Source organism: Nematolebias whitei, chromosome 19 (genome assembly GCF_014905685.2).
Source record: "Nematolebias whitei isolate Nwh7 chromosome 19, NemWhi1, whole genome shotgun sequence".
In the NCBI taxonomy this organism is placed as follows: Eukaryota; Metazoa; Chordata; class Actinopteri; order Cyprinodontiformes; family Rivulidae; genus Nematolebias; species Nematolebias whitei.
This window is the reverse complement of record NC_056516.1, coordinates 9,908,850-9,928,801: the sequence shown is the minus strand read 5'-3', so window position 1 is coordinate 9,928,801 and position 19,952 is coordinate 9,908,850. Positions and strand designations below refer to the sequence as shown.

General features: G+C 40.8%; 2 protein-coding genes across 2 annotated transcripts in view; one reads left to right on the top strand and one right to left on the bottom strand.

Annotated features, from left to right (window-relative positions):
* The first annotated feature begins 7,866 nt into the window (after positions 1-7,866).
* On the top strand, positions 7,867-9,036 carry bet1 (Bet1 golgi vesicular membrane trafficking protein). Its single transcript, XM_037692738.1, has 4 exons — positions 7,867-8,032; positions 8,230-8,336; positions 8,406-8,462; positions 8,689-9,036. Exons 1-4 carry the CDS (start codon positions 8,014-8,016, stop codon positions 8,842-8,844), a joined length of 339 nt encoding a protein of 112 aa, XP_037548666.1. The 5' UTR covers positions 7,867-8,013; the 3' UTR covers positions 8,845-9,036.
* A 96-nt stretch (positions 9,037-9,132) lies between these two features.
* The window catches only part of zgc:85777 (uncharacterized protein LOC405871 homolog), a 35,818-nt gene continuing 24,998 nt past the window's right edge, over positions 9,133-19,952 (bottom strand). The window contains exons 3-9 of the mRNA XM_037692736.1: positions 16,272-16,401; positions 14,451-14,557; positions 13,473-13,640; positions 13,166-13,339; positions 12,519-12,680; positions 10,278-10,428; positions 9,133-9,826 (exon numbers count right to left, since the gene is read on the bottom strand). Coding sequence (XP_037548664.1) covers positions 9,736-9,826; positions 10,278-10,428; positions 12,519-12,680; positions 13,166-13,339; positions 13,473-13,640; positions 14,451-14,557; positions 16,272-16,401 — 983 coding nt within the window. The 3' untranslated portion in view covers positions 9,133-9,735. The remainder of the gene's footprint in view (positions 9,827-10,277; positions 10,429-12,518; positions 12,681-13,165; positions 13,340-13,472; positions 13,641-14,450; positions 14,558-16,271; positions 16,402-19,952) is intronic.

Sequence of the window (19,952 nt, the reverse complement as noted above, 5' to 3'; positions counted from 1 at the left end):
CCCACCATCTGCTCCCCCAGGTGTCCTAGATAGCAGCTCTCTGCTCCACACAGAGGGCTGTGTAGCTCGGTGGTCTGTGGTTGCATCAGGAAGGACATCCGGTGTAAAAATAATTGCTAAATTTTCGTGCAACTTAGTTTGCTGTGGTGACCCTTGAAGAAGGGAGCAGCCGAAAGAAGAAGAAGAAAAACTAAAAATATGTGCATTCCAGCAGAACAAACAAACTGCTGAAGCGTCACTTGGAGGGTTTATGGAGGACCAGGTAAATGTCCTGGAATGTTCCTGTCAAAACCCAGACTTCAACCCAGTTTTGATATGATTTAAAGATAACAAGTTTGACCCATCTAACTTAACGAAACTGGAGTGGTTCTTTAATAAATGTTGTGAGTAAAATTCCAACAACTAGATGTGCCAAGAAGCATTTCTAGAGAGACTTGTAGATCGTAAGGCAACGAAACACAGTGAGTTCAAGGCGGAGGCGAGGCAAACTACAATGTTATACATGTCTTTGTGTTGTTTGATTGTTTCATTTGTTGTATTTACACACCCATCCATTATCTTTTACCCAATTCTTCCTTTTTTTTGGGGGGGGGGGGGGGGGTGTGGGGGTCACTGATGCCCATGTCCAGCTATCATTGTGCGAGAGGTGCGGGACACCCTGGACAAATGAGACAAACAACCATTCTCTCTCTCTCTCACCTAGAGATAATTTAGAGTTACCAATCAGACTAACATGCAAGTTTCTGGTCTGTGGGAGGAAACTGGAGAAAACGCACGCATGTAAGGAGAGAACATGCAACTCCACCCTTGTCCTGGACCAGGATGTGAACCAGGGCGACCTGCTCGCTGAGGAGCAGCAGCTCTACCAGCTGCACCACCGTGCTGCTGTATTTACAGATGAGAACTAAAACTACAGTATATTCCATACCATCCATCCATCCATCCATTTTCTTCCGCTTATCCGGGGTCGGGTCGCGGGGGTAGCAGCCTAAGTAGGGAGGCCCAGACTTCCCTCTCCCCAGCCACTTGGGTCAGCTCTTCCGGGGGAATCCCGAGGCGTTCCCAGGCCAGCCGAGAAACATAGTCCCTCCAGCGTGTCCTGGGTCTTCCTCTGGGTCTCCTCCCGGTGGGATGTGTCTGGAACACCTCACCAGGGAGGCGTCCAGGAGGCATCCTAAACAGATGCCTGAGCCACCTCAACTGGCTCCTCTCGACGTGGAGAAGCAGCGGCTCTACTCTGAGTCCCTCCCGGATGATCGAGCTTCTCACCCTGTCTCTAAGGGAGAGCCCAGACACCCTGCGGAGAAAACTCATTTCGGCCGCTTGTATCCGAGATCTCATTCTTTTGGTCACAACCCAAAGCTCGTGACCATTGATGAGGGTGGGAACGTAGATCGATCGGTAAATTGAGAGCTTCACCTTTTGACTCAGCTCTCTCTTCACCACGACAGACCTGTACAGCGCTCTCCACAGTATATTCACATTTAGATATCGTACAGTTTTCATTTCTAAGAATCTTTTACATTTCCCCTCAATCCAAACCTTAGTGAGATCTCAGTAAAGAACACTTCAGCTGCTTCAGCTGCTTCAGCTACAGCACTAGTTGTCCATGCATTAAGCTTCTCATGGTTTCTCTCCTCGTGCGGTTTGAGACGGCCCACATTTACGTTTGTAAGTTGATGTGCTGCCTCGACCAAGTCTTCCACATCCCAAGCCTCAACCGTCAGAAATCACAAAAACAGAATGCTCTTTTATATTTTCTTTCAGCTTCTCTTGAAACTAGGAGGGAATCACAACTCAGTAGTAGGAGCACAGCTTCGTAGTTTGATCTTCATTCTTGCAGGGTTTACACTCTTTTAGGCCTACATTTCTTCTCTGCTGCCGTCTGACTCGTTCGTTGCTGCAGTCTCTGGAGAAATCACAGTAATCAGGGCAGGAGCAGCGTTGTTAAGCATCAGAATGGATTTAACATAAATACAGCCGAGCGCTTCTCATTTGCAGCTAATTACGGTCATTTTGTGCAGTGTAGTTAGCGTATAATCCCTCCAACAAGGAAATATATTTTCCCAGACACTTGTTTTCCCCAAAGCTCATCATAAATAGATCACTTCAAAACATTTGACTACTAGAACAAAAACATGTAGGGGTATCTCACAGGGAAGGAAACTGGATGTTGATTGAATATCGGCTGCTGTTGAGCTGCATATGTCACTGGAGATGAATGCCAACTTTCAAACATCCAAAATGTTCATTTTTTCCCCACTGTGAAGGCCCTCTAGATAAATCCAATCCTCTCAGCGCTGCAGAAGCAGCCGGGACGTATGCACCCATTTCAGCTGAGATTTTCTTTTCTTTGACCTCATGCCAAGGTCACAGACAGGAAATGTTCTCGGTCAGGTTTAAAGAGCCTACTGCTGTGGCATTGAAATGCATCATGGTGGATCGGGCGGTAAATCTATTTATTTATAAGATATCAGACTGTAATAAATTAGCATCATGCAAGTCATTTTAATCTTTCCAATCAGATTAGCAGCCTCTTGCTCTATTGGCACAAGCAGAGGTGATGCTTGATGCATGAGGGGATAAGGATGTTAATCACGGCTGAAAAGCATCCTCGGGTTTTTGGGAGGATTGAGAAAATCTTTTTTGTCCCGTACAGCATGGAGGTGTGTCAGTTTGACCTGTCACTGAATCCACAATGAATATTTATCTCTTTTTTATGGCGATTGTATTTCAAAATGTGCAAAGGAAGCAATTTGTCTGCTTATAAAAGGAGCATATAGAAAATGTGTCCATGTCTGGTAACACGGGGAGATTAACCCTTAGCTGTTTGACACTTTGGAAGCCATTTAGATTCACAGATGGGTTCAAAATCAGAACAATAACATGGAGGGATTTCAATGGTAATAATATTATTTTACATCATTCTCATTATAAATGTATTAGTTTCAGCTCGCAACTTGTTTGAGCTTTCCAGCTCAATAGAATAAAGTCTAGTTTGCCCATTTCCCGCAACAGATATGCACAAAATTAAAAGAATATCAACTGGTAAATGAACAATTAGATTTGATGAATTTCAATGTATGAATTCCAAACGGATAATAAAAAATGACAAATGTCTGCATTTTCATGCCAAAATCAAAACCAAATAATGAATTTAAATGAAATGCAAAAGAGAAATGTTTTTTTAGTCAACAGGGTAACGCAGTGTTTACTGTTGCCTGTTAGGATGATTAACTCACCCCGTACTTCTAGATAAGGGCTGTTGGTCTAGAATACATATGAAGTTCGCTCAATTAAGACGGATGGTGGTGACGTTCCTGATGAAGGCTCTTTATCTTTGTTAGCAGTTAGCTTCTCATTGAAATTGGGATTTCAAAGTGAGTTGAATATAATTTAAAATAGATTATCTGGTGCAGACGTCACGTGCATGAACACAGTGCACAGCCTGCCGCTGCAGGAAGCAGACAGTTCAGCATGTTTTCTACACTGATGGGTCTTTTGCGATGATACCATCCACTTTCACCAATAATGGGTCCCAAACATTTTAAAGTGACAGTTCAGATATTTAAAAGTGGGGTTTTTGGAGGGAAAAGTTTTGGTTAATAATATCTTGTTGTAGATAACACTTTGAATAACAGCAACTTGTAGAAATAAACATTAGTCCTGATTGGACAGATGAGCTAGCGACTGTGGGCCAAATCCATACCATACCATGCCATACATACCATACCATACCATGCCATACCATACCATGCCATACCATACCATACCATGCCATACATACCATACCATACCATGCCATACCATACCATACCATACCATACCATACCATGCCATACCATACCATACCATACCTTTATTTATAGAGCACTTAAAAGAGCAACAAGGTCAACCAAGGTGTTGTATAATAGAACAAACAAGCAAAGCACACAGCAAAAATAAAAATAAAGTAAAATGAAAATATAGATATGAATGGAAGAAGATAACTACATGGTTAACATTGTACAATACAGACAGGTTAAAAACAAATCACACAGTGTCAAAAGTTAGGGAATAAAAGTGGGATTTTAAGGGAGACTTCAAACAGTGCGGGAGGGGGACTGCCTGACATGCAGTGGTAACTCATTCCACAGTCTTGGACCTGCAACAGAAAATACCCTGTCACCTCTGAGCTTAAGGCTGGTTCCTGGAACTAAAAGAAGCATCTGATTCGCTGACCTCAGCGATCACTGTGGGACATATGGCTGCAGCAGATCAGCGAGATAAGAGGGGGCAGAACTGTTCAAATCAAAAATTCTAAGTGGACCATCCATCCATCTATCCATCCATCCATCCATCCATCCATCCATCCATCCATCCATCCATCCATCCATCCATCCATCCATCCATCCATCCAAACAAACAAACAAATAAACAAAAAACTATGATCTCACAACTAGTATCCATCCATCCATCCATTATCTTTACCTATTTCTACCTTTTTGGGTCGCGGGGGTCACTGGTGCCCATATCCAGCAGACAGAGGCAGGGGACACCCTGGACAGGTCTCCAGTCCATCACAGGGACACACACATAGAGACAAACGAGACAAACAACCATCCACTCTCTCACTCACACCTAGGGACAATTTAGAGTTACCAATCAGACTAACATGCATGTTTTTGGTCTGTGGGAGGAAACTGGAGTACCCGGAGAAAACCCACGCATGCACGGAGAGAACATGCAAACTCCACCCAGAAAGGCCCCAGGCCAGGATTTAATCTGGCGACCTGCTCGCTGAGAGGCAGCAGCTCTACCAACTGTGCCACCATCATAGCATTTCATGCAATTACTCTTTTATAAACTTGTTTTTGGTTTACCATCAGTTTCAAATTGCACAGTTATTCTGGTCAGACCAACATATAAACCAGACGTGGTAGCTCTGACTATTCCTCTGAAAATAACCATAAACTCTGACATCACTGATCTTGTAATGCTAAATCTTTGGCTGTGCAACGATATATGAAGTAATAAACTCTTATGGTTTTTAAACTGGAGTCTTGTTAAGACGGCAGTAATCCACTCACATTTAGACAAAAACTGTTTTGTGTTTCCTGCCTGGTGTTAAAATGTAAGTCACCAAAGGAAAAAAGAAAATGCGGATTGTTGAGTTTTACTGGTACAAGTGACAGATTTAGTCTAAAAAATGTTGCAATGTAAAAACTAAACCATTGTGTGGCACCACAGTAAATATCAGACAATTTCATAAGGTAGCATTCTTTAAAGGAATATGAAGGAGGTGCATGCATTGGAGATGACTCTTAGCTACTACCTCAACAAATTTTACCTCCATGCCAGTCAAACTTCCTGACTGACAGCGTGGAGTGTGCTGATGTTAATGAGCTGGTGTGGCCTTCTGGAAACAGGCCGACTCTCAAGTTTAATCAGTTGTAGATGAACATTCAGTCATTACTTTCCAAGAGTTTCAATAAAATATACTTAGTGGCTTGTTAGATATTCTACTAACAGAAAAATACACACATGCACGCACAAATACACACACAAACATAGGCAATTACTGCACATGATCACATGTTTCATGGTGTTGAGGAAAAAACAATGTTAGTGAGATGAATGTGACATCAATGTGGGTCTGTCTGCTGCACTGCTGTGGACTAGTTTCAATGAACTGAGGTGAGACGCCGCTGGTGGTCTCAATACTGCTGCAAAAAGTATCTAATTACTAACTTTTAATATTGATTAGCTTCTATTTTTAACAACCCAAACATTGAATTAACCAGAGAATCAGAGGATTGTCTGCACATCCACTGATGAGAGGAGGAACTGGCCCCGTTTAGCTTCTCAGTCTGGAATGAAACTCAACAGGCTGTTAGAAGATATTGATTGTTACAGAGAACCCTACATTAAAATAACCAAAGCATTTACTTCTAAAAGCAGAAATGTTCATTATCAAAAGCCACAGTCTGGAGAAGACAGGAAGAAATAAGTTCAGACTTAAGTACTTTACAGCAGCACATTGTACTTCTTGTTAATTTCTTTGCCTTCGTATGAATTCAACGACAGAATAAAAAATATCTTGGAAAAGTGTTGTAATGTTACAAACAAAGTCCATACTCAATAATCCAGGTGTACAATCCAACATTTTTCAGTCAGGTCATCTGGACGGTTTCATTTTTGTGCTGAAACGTTTCGCCTTCGATCCGGAAGGCTTCATCAGTCAACCAGTTTGACACGACTGTCAACAAGGAAGAGGGCCGGCAATGGAGGAGGGGGCGTACCAAAGAGACCATCTTAGCACCAACATAACTGGTTTGTTCTACTTTGGAGTAAGCTGTTGGGGGAAGAATCAGTTTTGTTGTGTGTTTCCTTGACTGAAGAAGCCTTCCGGATCGAAGGTGAAACGTTTCAGCACAAAAAAAGAAACTGTCCAGATGACTTGACTGAAAAATGTTGTGTTGTAATGCTGATCTTAAACAAATATGCTGAATTTGTTTAATTTTGTGAATTGGACTGTTTATTTTTAAGCTGACAGTATTCTCCATTTTTAGGAGAGAAAATATGACTTTAATGCCATCCATCCATCCATCCATCCATTATCTTTACCCGCTTATTCCATTTTGGGTCACGGGGGTCGCTGGTGCCCATGTCCAGCAATCACTGTGCGAGGGGCGGGGTACACCCTGGACAGGTCGCAAGTCCATCACAGGGCCACATAGAGACAAACAACCATTCACTCTCTCACTCACACCTAGGGACAATTTAGAGTTACCAATCAGACTAACATGCATGTTTTTGGTCTGTGGGAGGAAACCGGAGCACCCGGAGAAAACCCACGCATGCACGGAGAGAACATGCAAACTCCACCCAGAAGGCACCTGGACCGGGGTTTGAACCAGGGACCTGCTCGCTGAGAGGCAGCAGCTCTACCAGTTGCGCCACCGTGCTGCCCTGACTTTAATGCATTTTTTAAAAACATTTTTTAATGTAATACATCTTTTTGTGCAAATGAATATATGATCTGCCAGGTTGATATAAAAACTCTTTGAGAGATCCAATGTTAAGGTAGAAATCATATTTCATTGTAAATTAATGACCCACAATCAACTTATGGCCAAGAACTATCTTCATTTATAGATATTTGTAGACATTTTTCAGGGTACAACTAACTACAAAACCTACACATATTGATAAAATAATCCCTCTCACTGAAATACCCACGCAAAGGCAGAATAATAGTGTAATTTTTTATGTTATTTTATATTGTGCAATGGGGTACCCACACTATACATATATACATACATATATAATCAGGTCTCTCTTGTAAATGAGTCCTCGAGGCTCAGTGGGATTTACCTGTATAAATAAAGGTTGAATGAAAAAAAAACATTTTCAAATATCTCTCTTTTGAACATAAAGGTACTTAAATGCAAACAACAAGAACAAAATAGTAATAACAACAATAATAACCATTATAGTGTTAAGCATTAGAAGTTTTTTCACATTTTGACTTGTGACCATAAACATTATGAATTTGTTATACTGTACTTGAGAAATTTCCAATTCTTGTTCCCAAAAGTACTTGAACAACGAAACCCACATGATTGGTAAAAACAACACAGGACAAAATGAGCAAAATCAATGGGAAAACCTTCAATTACCTTTCATTTTTGATCATGTATTGAACGACATTCATCACAGTGAAATTACAACAAAGTATTGTTCCAAATATAAACAAACAAAAACATCAAATGGATTAAAAACCTGACTTTGAATTGAAATTCACAACTATTTATGGCAAAAACCTCAAACTCTCGAAACTGACACAAAGAACAGCACGAGTTCTGCGCAGAGCGATTTGTCCTCGTCGGCCACCGTATGGTGTCGTGGCGTTTCCTTCCTTCAACGGGTTACGTTTTCACTGTTAGCCAACCTTCCCGGCTTGTGTGGTCTCCTTGTTTTCTTCTACATCTCATATACATTTATTGGTCTAAGTTTGGTCTGTAGGTCGAGATGAGGCGCGCCGGGCTGGGTAAGAAAGTTTTATGATGGTTTGTATGCTAACAACGAGCTAATGCTAGCTTGGTTAATCTTTTGAGACCGAGAACAAAGTATGTGATGATGTGAAATGTAGTCTCGGGGTTATACAAACTGGTTGCCTTTAATAACATTATATTAGGACTCGACAGCTGAGAGCAATCGCTGGTAATGGTTTGCTGTGTTTCGCAGGTGAAGGAGGCTCTGGACATTATGTAGCCAGTGGATACAGTGTTCATGAGGAGGAGAATCAGCACCTTCAGGAGGGACTGAGAGCCAAAGTCACCGCCTTGAAAAGTGTAAATATTCAAGTGCTCATTATGTCAATGCAGATTGCTAAAATCTGACATATATTTTATATTTTACAGCTGTCAATTGACATTGGAACGGAAGTCAAATACCAGAATAAAATGCTAGAAGACATGGTGAGTTTTCACTTTCCTTTAAGCACGCGATTCCAAAAGGCCAAACAGTGATTCAGATACTTTTCATTGTTTAAAATATCGTTTTAGATGCTTTGTTCATGAATTAAGTAGAAATCTTTGGTGTTTCATAATGAAATGTGGCACAAAACAAGGATTATGCAGGACTGTAGAAACAGTTCCAGGGATCTTGTTAGTGGATTTAGCACATTTAATCGTGTCTTTGCAGGACTCAGACTTTGACTCAACGGGCGGACTGCTCGGATCCACCATCGGCAGAGTGAAGCAGCTCTCCAGAGGCAGCCAGACGAAACTGCTGTGCTACCTGCTGCTCTTCTGCTTTTTTGTCTTCTTTGTCCTGTACTGGTTTGTCAAGCTGAGGTGATAAGCGCTCCCTTTTGGACTTGGCCCTTTAGTTCCACATCTGCAGCCCCAGTCTGATGGATGTCAAACCAGATCGGCACAGTAATGGTGGTGATGTAAGGCAGAGAGTTGTTCTAAAAAAAAAAAAAAAAACAGACTTGGCTTTGTGTGCTCAGTGTCTGAGCAGTCCACGCAATGACCCCCATTTGGGTTGCAAAAAAACTCATTGATGCTCGTCTGGAAAATTACATGTAGTGAAAAAGATATGAGACAAAAAATGACAAACGCAGTAATATTTGTATTTGTTTTATAATCTACACTGACTGAGAGGACAGAACAGAGGATTTACCTGTAATTAACCTGTAAGTGGTTGAAGAAAACATTTTACGCTTCAGTGGAAACTTACAGATCAAAAGCTGAGGACATGTTTCACACAGCACATGTTGAACTAAAAGTAATTAGAGTATTACAGTTTGTGCTAATAGTGAATGCATGACATGCTAACAGCTGCATCATAATTATCAAAACAATTCATTGTTTCAGCTCTGTTGTAAAAATGTTGATGTAAATAAACACATTTTATGTTTAGAATTGGCCAGTGTGTGTTCCATAAACACAATGATAAAGCATTGAGTTTGTCAACAATGATTACAATGTATTAACATTTAGGGATTTGATGTTACATTATTTTACTTAATTAAAAAAAAAAAGTTTAGAAAAATATTAAAAGACCAAGAAGTGCTTTTGGATATCGTTCTACACCACAATCAGAATCACTGAATCAAAGAAAAAACATTCCACCTTGTTAACAGGTCAAAGTGTTAATGTATAAGAATTGCACTTCTGTGATTGTTGTATGTTCTGGCACTGGCAGGACGGTTATGAAATCAGTTCAGGAGAGCTGTTGATGACATCACTTCCTTGGTATCGTGTCCATGTATTTACAGATGATCCCGAGCATCACCTCATCAGCTCCAGCACCGATCGACATTAACCTGGAGTCCCTTTGAATTAAAATTAAAAGTTTTAGTCACGTCATCTGAAATGCAGGCCGACACTTTTCTTTGCACAGAATGTTTTTCTTGACACTTGAAAAATAAACCAAATAAAGTACAACGATCACAAACAAACTCCTGCATGTGTGAGGATGCTGTGTTACCATGGAAACTTGCACCCTTCCAAAGCTGCGTCGCTGAAAGTTGTAATAAAGTAGTTGTGACTGATGCAGCTTTGTCAAGGCTTCATGCCCAGGAGCAAAAACAGAAGCTGCATGCTTTGCTTTATTTTCAACATAAACAACTAATATAAACTGCAGCAAACGTGACTGGCTGGTCCAGCTTACATTTTTAAACTGCCCAATGCTAACACATGCTATCTGAACATGTCAAATCAAGAAATGTAGTTTTTAAGCATAAAGAAGAAGTGCTTGTAGCTCTGTTCATTTTTCAGTCTTACCTGTAAAATCTGCTGACTGGAACATCACTGGTGTAGCCCATTCCTCCCCAGAACTGCAGACAGCTGTCGCTCAGCTCTCTCGCCAAACGCCCCGCCTTTAGTTTGGCCATAGAGGCCAGCTTGGTGACATCGTTGCCTTTAATGTACATGGCTGCAGGAAGAAAAAAGGTTCAGATGAAAAAACACGGTGAAAACCGTCTAGGCTCAGAGTCACCAGGGTCTGGTTTTGTTTTAATATATTTTCTCTGAACTCCACGTCCAGAGATCCATGTTTTTATTTGTGAGTTTCATGCCAACATTTTTCAGTCAGGTCATCTGGACAGTTTCTTTTTTTTTGTGCTGAAACGTTTGTCCTTCGATCCAGAAGGCTTCGTCAGTCAAGGAAACACACAACAAAACTCTAAAAAAGTTAAATCTGGTCCTCTGGACATTCAAAAAAACAAAACAAAGCAAATCAACAATACAGCTCCTCAGACTGAGGAAGTCTCTCGGATGAGAGACTAAACGTTTCTACATTTTTTTGTTGATTTGCTTTGTTTTGTTTTTTTGAATGTCCAGAGGACCAGATTTAACTTTTTTAGATTTTTCTACCTGGATTATTGAGCATGCATCAGGACACAATAAAACTGATTCTTCTCCCAACAGCTTACTCCAAAGTGGAACAAACCAGTTCTGCTTGTGATAAGATGGTCTCTTTGGTACGCCCCCTCCTCCATTGCCGGCCCTCTTCCTTGCTGACAGTCTTGTCAAACTGGTTGAAAACAACAAAGTCCATGCTCAATAATCCAGGTATACAATCCAACATTTTTCAGTCTGAAACATGTTGTATACCTGGATTACTGAGCATGGACTTTGTTGTGAGTTTCATGGTTTCCTTTTCCTGTTTCTATGTTGTTTTTTTTTTAAATTTATTTGTGTACCTGTGCCAAACCAATACACACTTAATTCCCTAAAACCAGGCTCATCACCAATTTTGCAGCACGATGGCTTGGTGGTTAGCACTGTTGCCTCACAGCAAGAAGGTCCTGGGTCAATCCCCGGTTTGGACCTGGGTCTTTTTGTGTGGAGTTTGTATGTTCTCCTCGTGTTTTCTCCAGGTACTCCAGGCCTCCCTTGCAGAAGAGATCCGTGATGTCAATGAGATTTGCCTGGTTAAATAAAGGTTCATAATAAATACATAAAATCTGATGAATTCATTCAAAGCTGCAGGCCACAGAAAAAGAAGCAAGACACCTGCTTGGACCTGGACACCTGCCTCAGGTGCAGCAAGATATTTATATCAAACGCTGCAGCACTTCACGAGGACCTGGGTCATATTCCCTGCTTGCTTTCATAGACTTCCTGTCTAAAGATTCAAATGAATCATTGATTGCCATTTTTGACTTCATATTATCCCTATATACTGTAATTCTGTTTTTAAGGCCTGAATCTTTATCTTTGGGTCATAGTAAGAGCCAAAAACACAAAATTGGCAGTGAATGCCACACACAGTTAAACTACTGACATGTAGAAGCATTAAAAATGCCTTTTTAAAGTGATTGAAAGCAAATAAATCTAAAGCAACACAAGGATACACAAAATGCAAATTGAGAGGAAAGGAGAGGTAGTAGGGCATCCTGTTAAAATTAAAATACATTCGGCTCTAATTATAATAAAAACAGCTTAGACTTTGAAAAGCAGTTCCTTTGTTTTTATCAACAACGTTTCATATATTTGGGCGGCTGTGGTTGAGTGGTTAGAGCCGTTGTTCTCCAGTGGGAGAGTTGGAGGTTTGATTCCACCAGCAGCCAGATGTTGAAGTGTCCCTGGGCAAGACACTGAACCCCTCATAGCCTCGGATGTGTGTCCCAGCAGTGTATGAATGTGATCTAAAGCTCTGATTAGTCTCTTTAGAATGATTTGCTCAATTAGTTTTGTAGGGATCTAGTATAGAGCTGTATGAATGTGAGTGGAGGTAAATGAGACACAGATTGTGTTGTAAAACACTTTGAGTATCTTGATTACAGTATTTAGAAAGGTGCTATATAAGTAAAGTCCATTTACCATTTATATTTAATAATTTCACCCCCCAAAATAAAAGTTTTTATTGTTTTTCATAATGCCTTTTTTCAAAGTGATATCTGCCTCAGTCAGTGCTCTGAACAATTTTTGGAAAACATAAGAAAAGTCAATAAGATGCAGCGTATCCTATCCAGCTGGCATTACCCTTTACTTTTTCATCTTTTTCCAGAGACCCTGTACCTGTAGCGCGGTAGAGGAGGGAGCGGAGCAGCTCGACCTCCGTCTGAAGCTCAGCCAACCTGAAGTGAACCGTCTGGTGATAAAGAACAGGCTGCTTGAAGATCTTCCTCTGCCGTGTGTATTGGATTGTCTCCTGAATGATGCTGTCCATTGTGGTGATGACTGGAAGAGCAGAAGTTGAAAAGAAAAGGTGAAGTCGTTTTCTACATCCTCAGTGACTGCAGACAATCCTGATGTGCAGCACAGCTGGTTTGAGTTAGATGCCTTAAACTGGAGCAGACAGACTGACGTGCTTTCTGTTTCTTCAGAACACTTTCTGTTTCTTCAGAACATTTTCGGTTTCTTCAGAACATTTTCTGTTTCTTCAGAACATTTTCTGTTTCCGAAATGAAAAATAGTTTCAGACAATCTGCCAAGAAAAGTCTGAGTCATACTATGTTCTCAAAATCTAAATTAAAAGCTTGAACTTTGTGACCTGAACCTTTCATTTTCTGTTTTAAGTTTTAACGTCAACAGAAAGAATGCCGAGGAAGAAGATAAAGTGATGGTAAAAACAAAAGCGGAAGAGTGATCTTAGGGCGATAATATCTAAAGACTGAGCGTTGCTTGTGGAGAGAAAGGAAGAACATTACGAAGAGTTCACTCACTATTGGCCACGGCCCAGAGCCGTTCTTCCTGGAACTGAAGCATCTGATAGGTGAAGCCCATGCCTTCCTCGCCAATGATGTTCGTGCACGGCACACGGACGTCGTCAAAAAACACTTGAGCCGTGTCCGATGACCACATCCCCATTTTCTCAATCTTTCGAGCAATGTGAACTCCTTTGGCGGGAAAGACAGGGAATGGAATATCAGAAGTGCAAGACCGGCTTGAAATCACGCAGAATTCAAACATGAGAGCAGCTTCTTGATGCGTCTAACAAACAACACAATTTGACTCCAGCTGCTCCGTTACCTGGCAGGTTCATGGGTAAGCAGATAAGTGATTTGTTCCTGTGGGGGGGTCCATCACTGGTGTTGGCGAGGAGGCACATCCAGTCAGCCTGGGTACCACTGGTGGTCCACATCTTTCCTCCATTTATCACATATTCATCCCCTTTCCTCACCGCCTTGGTCACGATGCCTGAACCCCAGAGGAGTGGATTGTGCAGAAAATGGAAACATTGAGACCCAAAGGTAGATGTTTGTTCAGTAGATGAACACGCAAAGAAATCCAGACATCACTTAGCTGGATGTTAGTTTACTATTTCTGTTAAAAGGCTTTATGTAAATCTAGCTGTTAGTTTTTGAATAATTCTGCTAGAAAAACAGATTAAGAAACAAAGTATTTAACCACATAAGCATTTTTTAAAGACAAATTTGCTATTCTGAATCGAACGCATTAGTAAAGCCAGAAAACAAACAACAAACTTAAAGGAACACAATCTGAAGCAGAGAAAAGGAGCAAACTTAGGGGTGCACCGATTGCAGTTTTCTGGCCGATCACCGATTTTTAAAAAGTCTGACCTGCCGATTCCGATTTTGGCCAAAACTGATTTTGTTTTATAAGCGACACCGTCAGATGTTATAAAGTCACAATACACCTTCCATTGTCCAGTCTTATTTTATTGAAAAACATACTCTTGAACAATATCCTAGAAACAATACAAACTTGTTTTAACTGGCCATGAGGTAGTGCCCTGAAATATAAAAGAAGTTCAGACAACTGTTGTTAAAACTAAAAGAATCGGTAAAATCGGTTTCTAATGCAAGTTATCGGACGATTTCTGATTTCCCAAAATTAAGGAAATCAGGGCCGATTTATTGGTGCACCCCTAAACAAAATGATGATATCTAATGGCAGCAAATGCATGGCCTCATCCTGACAACAGACTTTGAAAAAATGAAATAATAGGAGGACACAAATGTAAGAACTGTAGAAGAAAAGACATACTTGAGACGTCAGAGCCAGCTCCAACTTCACTAACCCCGAGACACGCAACTTTGTCCCCCATAATGGAAGGAACCAGGAACTCTTTCTTGAGCTCATCTGAACCAAACCTGCACAGACGCACACAAAAATGACTAACAAGTAGGCCTGTCACGATAACAAATGTTGCTGGGCGATTAATTGTCTCAAAAATTATTGCGATAAACAATAACATTGTTTGAAATTTGACAATTAGTAATTATTGTCAAATTTAAGAAGAAATGTTGGTTAATTAATTGAGTGTAGGACTTTTTTGACCACCAGATGGCAGTATAAGACCGTTTGAACTGAAAGATGGATAGTGAGGGAGTGAGCAGCGTGTCTCTTTAAGAAAAATGGGAGGGAGACCCTTGACGTGACCTGGACTGTGTCTCCTTCCAGTTTTTCGGTTCTCAAAATGGCAGTCGCTCGGTGTGGTTTCAGCTCTTTAGCATTTTTCACACAAAGCTTTTAATAAAAAAATCAGTAAACAAGTTCTCAGCTTCTTCTTGCAGAGAAAAACAACTTTTTACACAAAGGCACGAGTTTCAACTGTGAATTTTGGAGCTTCGACAAGACAGAGGTTTTTTCCCCCGAGGTCGGCCTGTTAGCTTAGTTCGTAGCTTAGCTGCTTTTAACGATCCAAAAACGTGCTTTTGGATCGTTAAATGGATTTTAAAGATAAAGGAGAAAAGGAGGGGTCAGTGAAGAGCACCAGAGTTGATCCTTTTATCATCCAGTGTTTTCAGTAGAAAGAGAGAGACATGAAGAAACAATAAAGCCGATAAATGAAAATGAGGTTGATCATTTTCATCTATCGTGCGATTAATTGATTTATTGTTTATCGCAGAGGGGCCTACTAACAAGGACAACATAAACCACTTCAGCATCGACACAAAGTTAAGAAAACGTCTCAGATTTCCTGCTACATCTCATCTGATGCTGATGAGAAGGCAAGAGGATAATAAACTTGTCCAACTTTTAAAATATGTTGTGGAACTGTGGCAAAACACAGTCACAGTTACAAGACTGTCAACTCTGTTTCAGGCAACTACAGCTCCACCGGGACAAGAGGGGGACTCCCGTGGTACCGCCCGGCTTTTTGTGCAGCTCTCTTCATGAATAAACCTCGTTTCAGGCGTAAATCTTATAAATCTCTTAATTAAACTCCTGAGACTCCACTAGTCTTTTTACAGAAGTGTGTAATGTGTCACGGACATCACAGCAAACTGAGGCTCTACATGAGTGAGACACACAAATCAGCCAAAACATTAGGACTATTCACTTACAAACTTTTTGACTGCACTTTGAACATAATCATAAAACCACTGAGGTTCATATTTCATGTACTTATGAATGACATAAAATACAGAACGTCTGGCTCAGTAATGTGATTTCTTATAAGAACCAAGAATTGTGGAACCATCCATTCATCAAAATATTCAGCTTAAATGGAATATAATACTTTATTATAAGGTTTTGTTTTCTGTGTAAAAGTACACGAAGAAAGTTGTATTTCATTTTGTCAAGAAGCGCACAGCGTTGTAAACTGTGCTTGGTTTTCATACGTGTGTCATGACGCTGAAATGTTCTGCAGATGCAAGTCTCACCTCTTTACTGGAACATCTAAACTCTGTGCACAGAGTATTCACACATTCTCTTTTATTTTGTAGTAATCTACGACTGTCACAATAAATGATGTGAAATAGAAAGCTTGCTGTAGCCCAACCAGTTGCATCTTGCAGTGTTCATTCACACTTTAAGCAGCAATGAGGACAGTGGGATCAGAGGTTTCAAACATCATACCTGGCCAGTGCTGGAGTGGCCATGTCAGACTGGACACCGATGGCCATGGGGATGCCTCCACAGTGGATGTTGCCCAGCTCTTCAGCCACAGCAACACTGTAGCTAAAGTCAAGTCCCAAACCTCCATATTCTGCACAAAAAAACAGAGATCAAGTCTGGTACTTTACTATTTAGACTTTTTTGTACAATGTACAACCTTTTAAATGTGCTTTTTTTGTTGCATTGAATCATAAATGCAATAAACAGACCCCCCACAAAAAAAATGTGTGTGGGGGGGCAGGGTGTCTGTTTATGAACCCATAAGAATTTTGTATTCTTATGCAATTATTAATATTAATTAATTATTAATTGTTATTCATTATTAATTATTCCATTTTTTAACTTTTTTTAAATGAAGTGGGCCAGATTGAAGTCGCCTGCCGGCCGCCATTTGAATTACCCTGGTTTATAGTTTTATCCCACTAGAGCAGCGATCCTCACAATTGTTTTAATGACGGATCAAAGTCTGTGATATCACCCCAAGTCACTCAAATAAAAGAAAAAAATAAATAAACAACCCACCTATGAACAAAACAGAAACACAGCCAGCACGTGATCTGTTTAAACAAAATGTACCTTAGTACAGAGATGAGAAGCTGTGGTGCGTGTCCTGGACTTTCTTCATGTTGTAATGTGTTGTTGCAGCCACAGTGAGACATTCAAGATGAGCATGGCTCAGTGGGTTTCTGTTTTTGTTTGATAGTGTTCATGGTTAAAAATGTTGACTCACAGGTGTAAAAAAATCAGATTTTATTACGCCAATCCCATGAAGAAAACACAGGTCAACAATAACAATGAATACCAAAGTCCATGCTCAACAATGAATATGCTGTAATATGTGTATGAATGAAGATGCCCCCTTTACATTTCCGCCTGCCCCCTCATGTAACCATGTGTAGAACCGGCCCTGCTCAGATGCTTCACCGCAGATGAGAGCAGGTGCAGAGACGCACGCGGCCGGTGATGATCAGCTGATCTATCTGAAGCTTAACAACTTTTTTTTTACCTCTACCGGCCGGTCGGCAAGTAGATAAACAGTATTATTCATAAAACTGCATCAAAGAAGCCCCAGCCGACATGCACAATTATTGCGCAATGTGCCAGCACGTATTAAAAATGTACTGGCTGTACTGGTGTATTGTTGCAACCTGTCACGAGAGCCACCAATAAAGCATGGCCAGCCGCATGTGGCTCGGGAGCCGCGCAATGAGTATCCCTGCACTAGAGGAATAGTTAGGACTCCTTATGAGTTAGGCTCTGTTATAAATTTATGAAGAATGTACTGTTGTAGAAAGCTCTTTGAACTGCTCCAGTCCAATTTTCAAAAGGGTTTCATTTTAACCAGACTAACCAGCTAACAGAGACCAAAGTGGATTCTATGTGCCAGTAAATAACCAGTGATGTAAAAGCTTATTGTAAAGTGTTCTCATGAACTGCCGTGAAACTTTGGAGATTTCTTTTTAGGACAGCAGCGCAGTGGTTTTAGCCACGTTCAGGTTAGCTGGTATCCATCTAATCCAGTTAGAATTAAACTCTGTTTATCCAAACTGAGACTGCTCAAATAGTCTCAGATGGTCAAAAGATCTGAAATGTCCTTTAAAGGATCAATGGAAGCATGTGGTCTGTTTCACCTTACAGTACTTTAAATTACATAAGAGATGAAATCACCATACACACACTGTTTCCATCCATCCATTATCTTTACCCACTTCTTCATTTTGGGGTCACAGGGGTCACTGGTGTCCATATCCAGCTATCACTGCGTGAGAGGCAGGGGACACTCTGGACAGGTCTCCAGTCCATCACAGGAACACATAGAGACAAACAACCACTCACTCACACCTAGGTATGTATGTATAATAATTTTGATGAGAGCTGTGAGCACCGGAGCATGCACTCAAATTAATAACAGGATGTTATCCTGAATTCCTTCCCCTGTAATTATGAGTAAAAAGCACTGCAGGGATATCAGCAGCACACTGTGGATAAGGGTCACCGTCATTTCAGTCTCATCTCATTCGTTCTCAGAAGTGCATCAGACCTGATGACACTTTAATCCATTTACAGAAAAATTCTACAAAAATGGTGTTAGTTTCCTCGACTCTGACACCGGAGACATTTACAAAGACCTCAGGTCCTTAATGGAGTTGGCTTAGAACATTTTAAACCAAATTTAAAAACCAGAACACCCAAAGGCTCATGTCTTCTTTTTCTTTTGTGTGCCTTTCATTATTAGTCCCAACATCGATTATGAAACAAACAGCTTGTTTTTATACAAACCAGATTCCAAAAAAGTTGGGACACTAAACAAATTGTGAATAAAAACTGAATGCAATGATGTGGAGATGGCAAATTTCAATATTTTATTCGTAATATAACAGATGGCAGATCAAAAGTTTAATCTGAGTAAATGTAACATTTTAAAGGAAAAATATGTAGATTAAAAATTTCACAGTGTCAACAAATCCCAAAAAAGTTGGGACAAGTAGCAATAAGTGGCTGGAAAAGGAAATTGAGCATATAATGAACAGCTGGAAGACCAATTAACACTAATTAGGTCAATTGACAACATGATTGGGTATAAAAAGAGCTTCTCAGAGTGTCAGTGTCTCTCAGAAGCCAAGATGGTAAGAGGATCACCAATTCCACCATTGTTGTGCAGAAAGATAGTGCAGCAATACCAGAATGGTGTTACCCAGCGTAAAATAGCAAAGACTTTTAAGTTATCATCATCAACCGTCCATAACATCATCAAAAGATTCAGATAATCTGGAACAATCGCTGTGCGTAAGGGTCAAGGCCGTAAAACTCTACTGGATGCTCGTGATCTCCGGGCCCTTTAACGTCACTGCACCTCAAACAGGAATGCCACTGTCAAGGAAATAACAGAATGGGCTCAGGAATACTTCCAGAAAACATTGTCAGTGAACACAATCCACCGTGCCATCCGCCGTTGCCAGCTGAAACTCTACAGTGCAAAGAGGAAGTCATTTCTAAGCAAGCTCCACAAGCTCAGACGTTTGCACTGGGCCAGGGGTCATTTAAAATGGAGTGTGGCAAAATGGAAGACTGTTCTGTGGTCAGATGAGTCACGATTTGAAGTTCTTTATGGAACACTGGGATGCCATGTCATCCGGACCAGAGAGGACAAGGATAGCCCAAGTTGTTATCAACGCTCCGTTCAGAAGCCTGCATCACTGATGGTATGGGGTTGCATGAGCGCTTGTGGCATGGGCAGCTTGCATGTCTGGAAAGGCACCATTAATGCAGAGAACTATGTTCAGGTTCTAGAACAACATATGCTCCCATCTAGACGTCATCTCTTTCAGGGAAGACCCTGCATTTTTCAACACGATAATGCCAGACCACATTCTGCAGCAATCACAACATCATGGCTACGTAGGAGAAGGATCCGGGTACTGAAATGTCCAGCCTGCAGTCCAGATCTTTCACCTATAGAGAATATTTGGTGCAACATAAAGAGGAAGGTGCGACAAAGAAGGCCCAAGACGATTGAACAGTTAGAGGCCTGTATTAGACATGAATGGGAGAGCATTCCTATTTCTAAACTTGAGAAACTGGTCTCCTCTGTCCCCAGACGTCTGTTGAGTGTTGTAAGAAGAAGGGGGGATGTCACACAGT

Excerpts from the sequence above, each read along its gene's own strand:
- bet1 (XM_037692738.1), top strand. Across the intron at positions 8,337-8,405 it reads AAGTCACCGCCTTGAAAAGT|CTGTCAATTGACATTGGAAC; the intron begins GTAAATATTCAA and ends TATATTTTACAG. Across the intron at positions 8,463-8,688 it reads ATAAAATGCTAGAAGACATG|GACTCAGACTTTGACTCAAC; the intron begins GTGAGTTTTCAC and ends GTGTCTTTGCAG.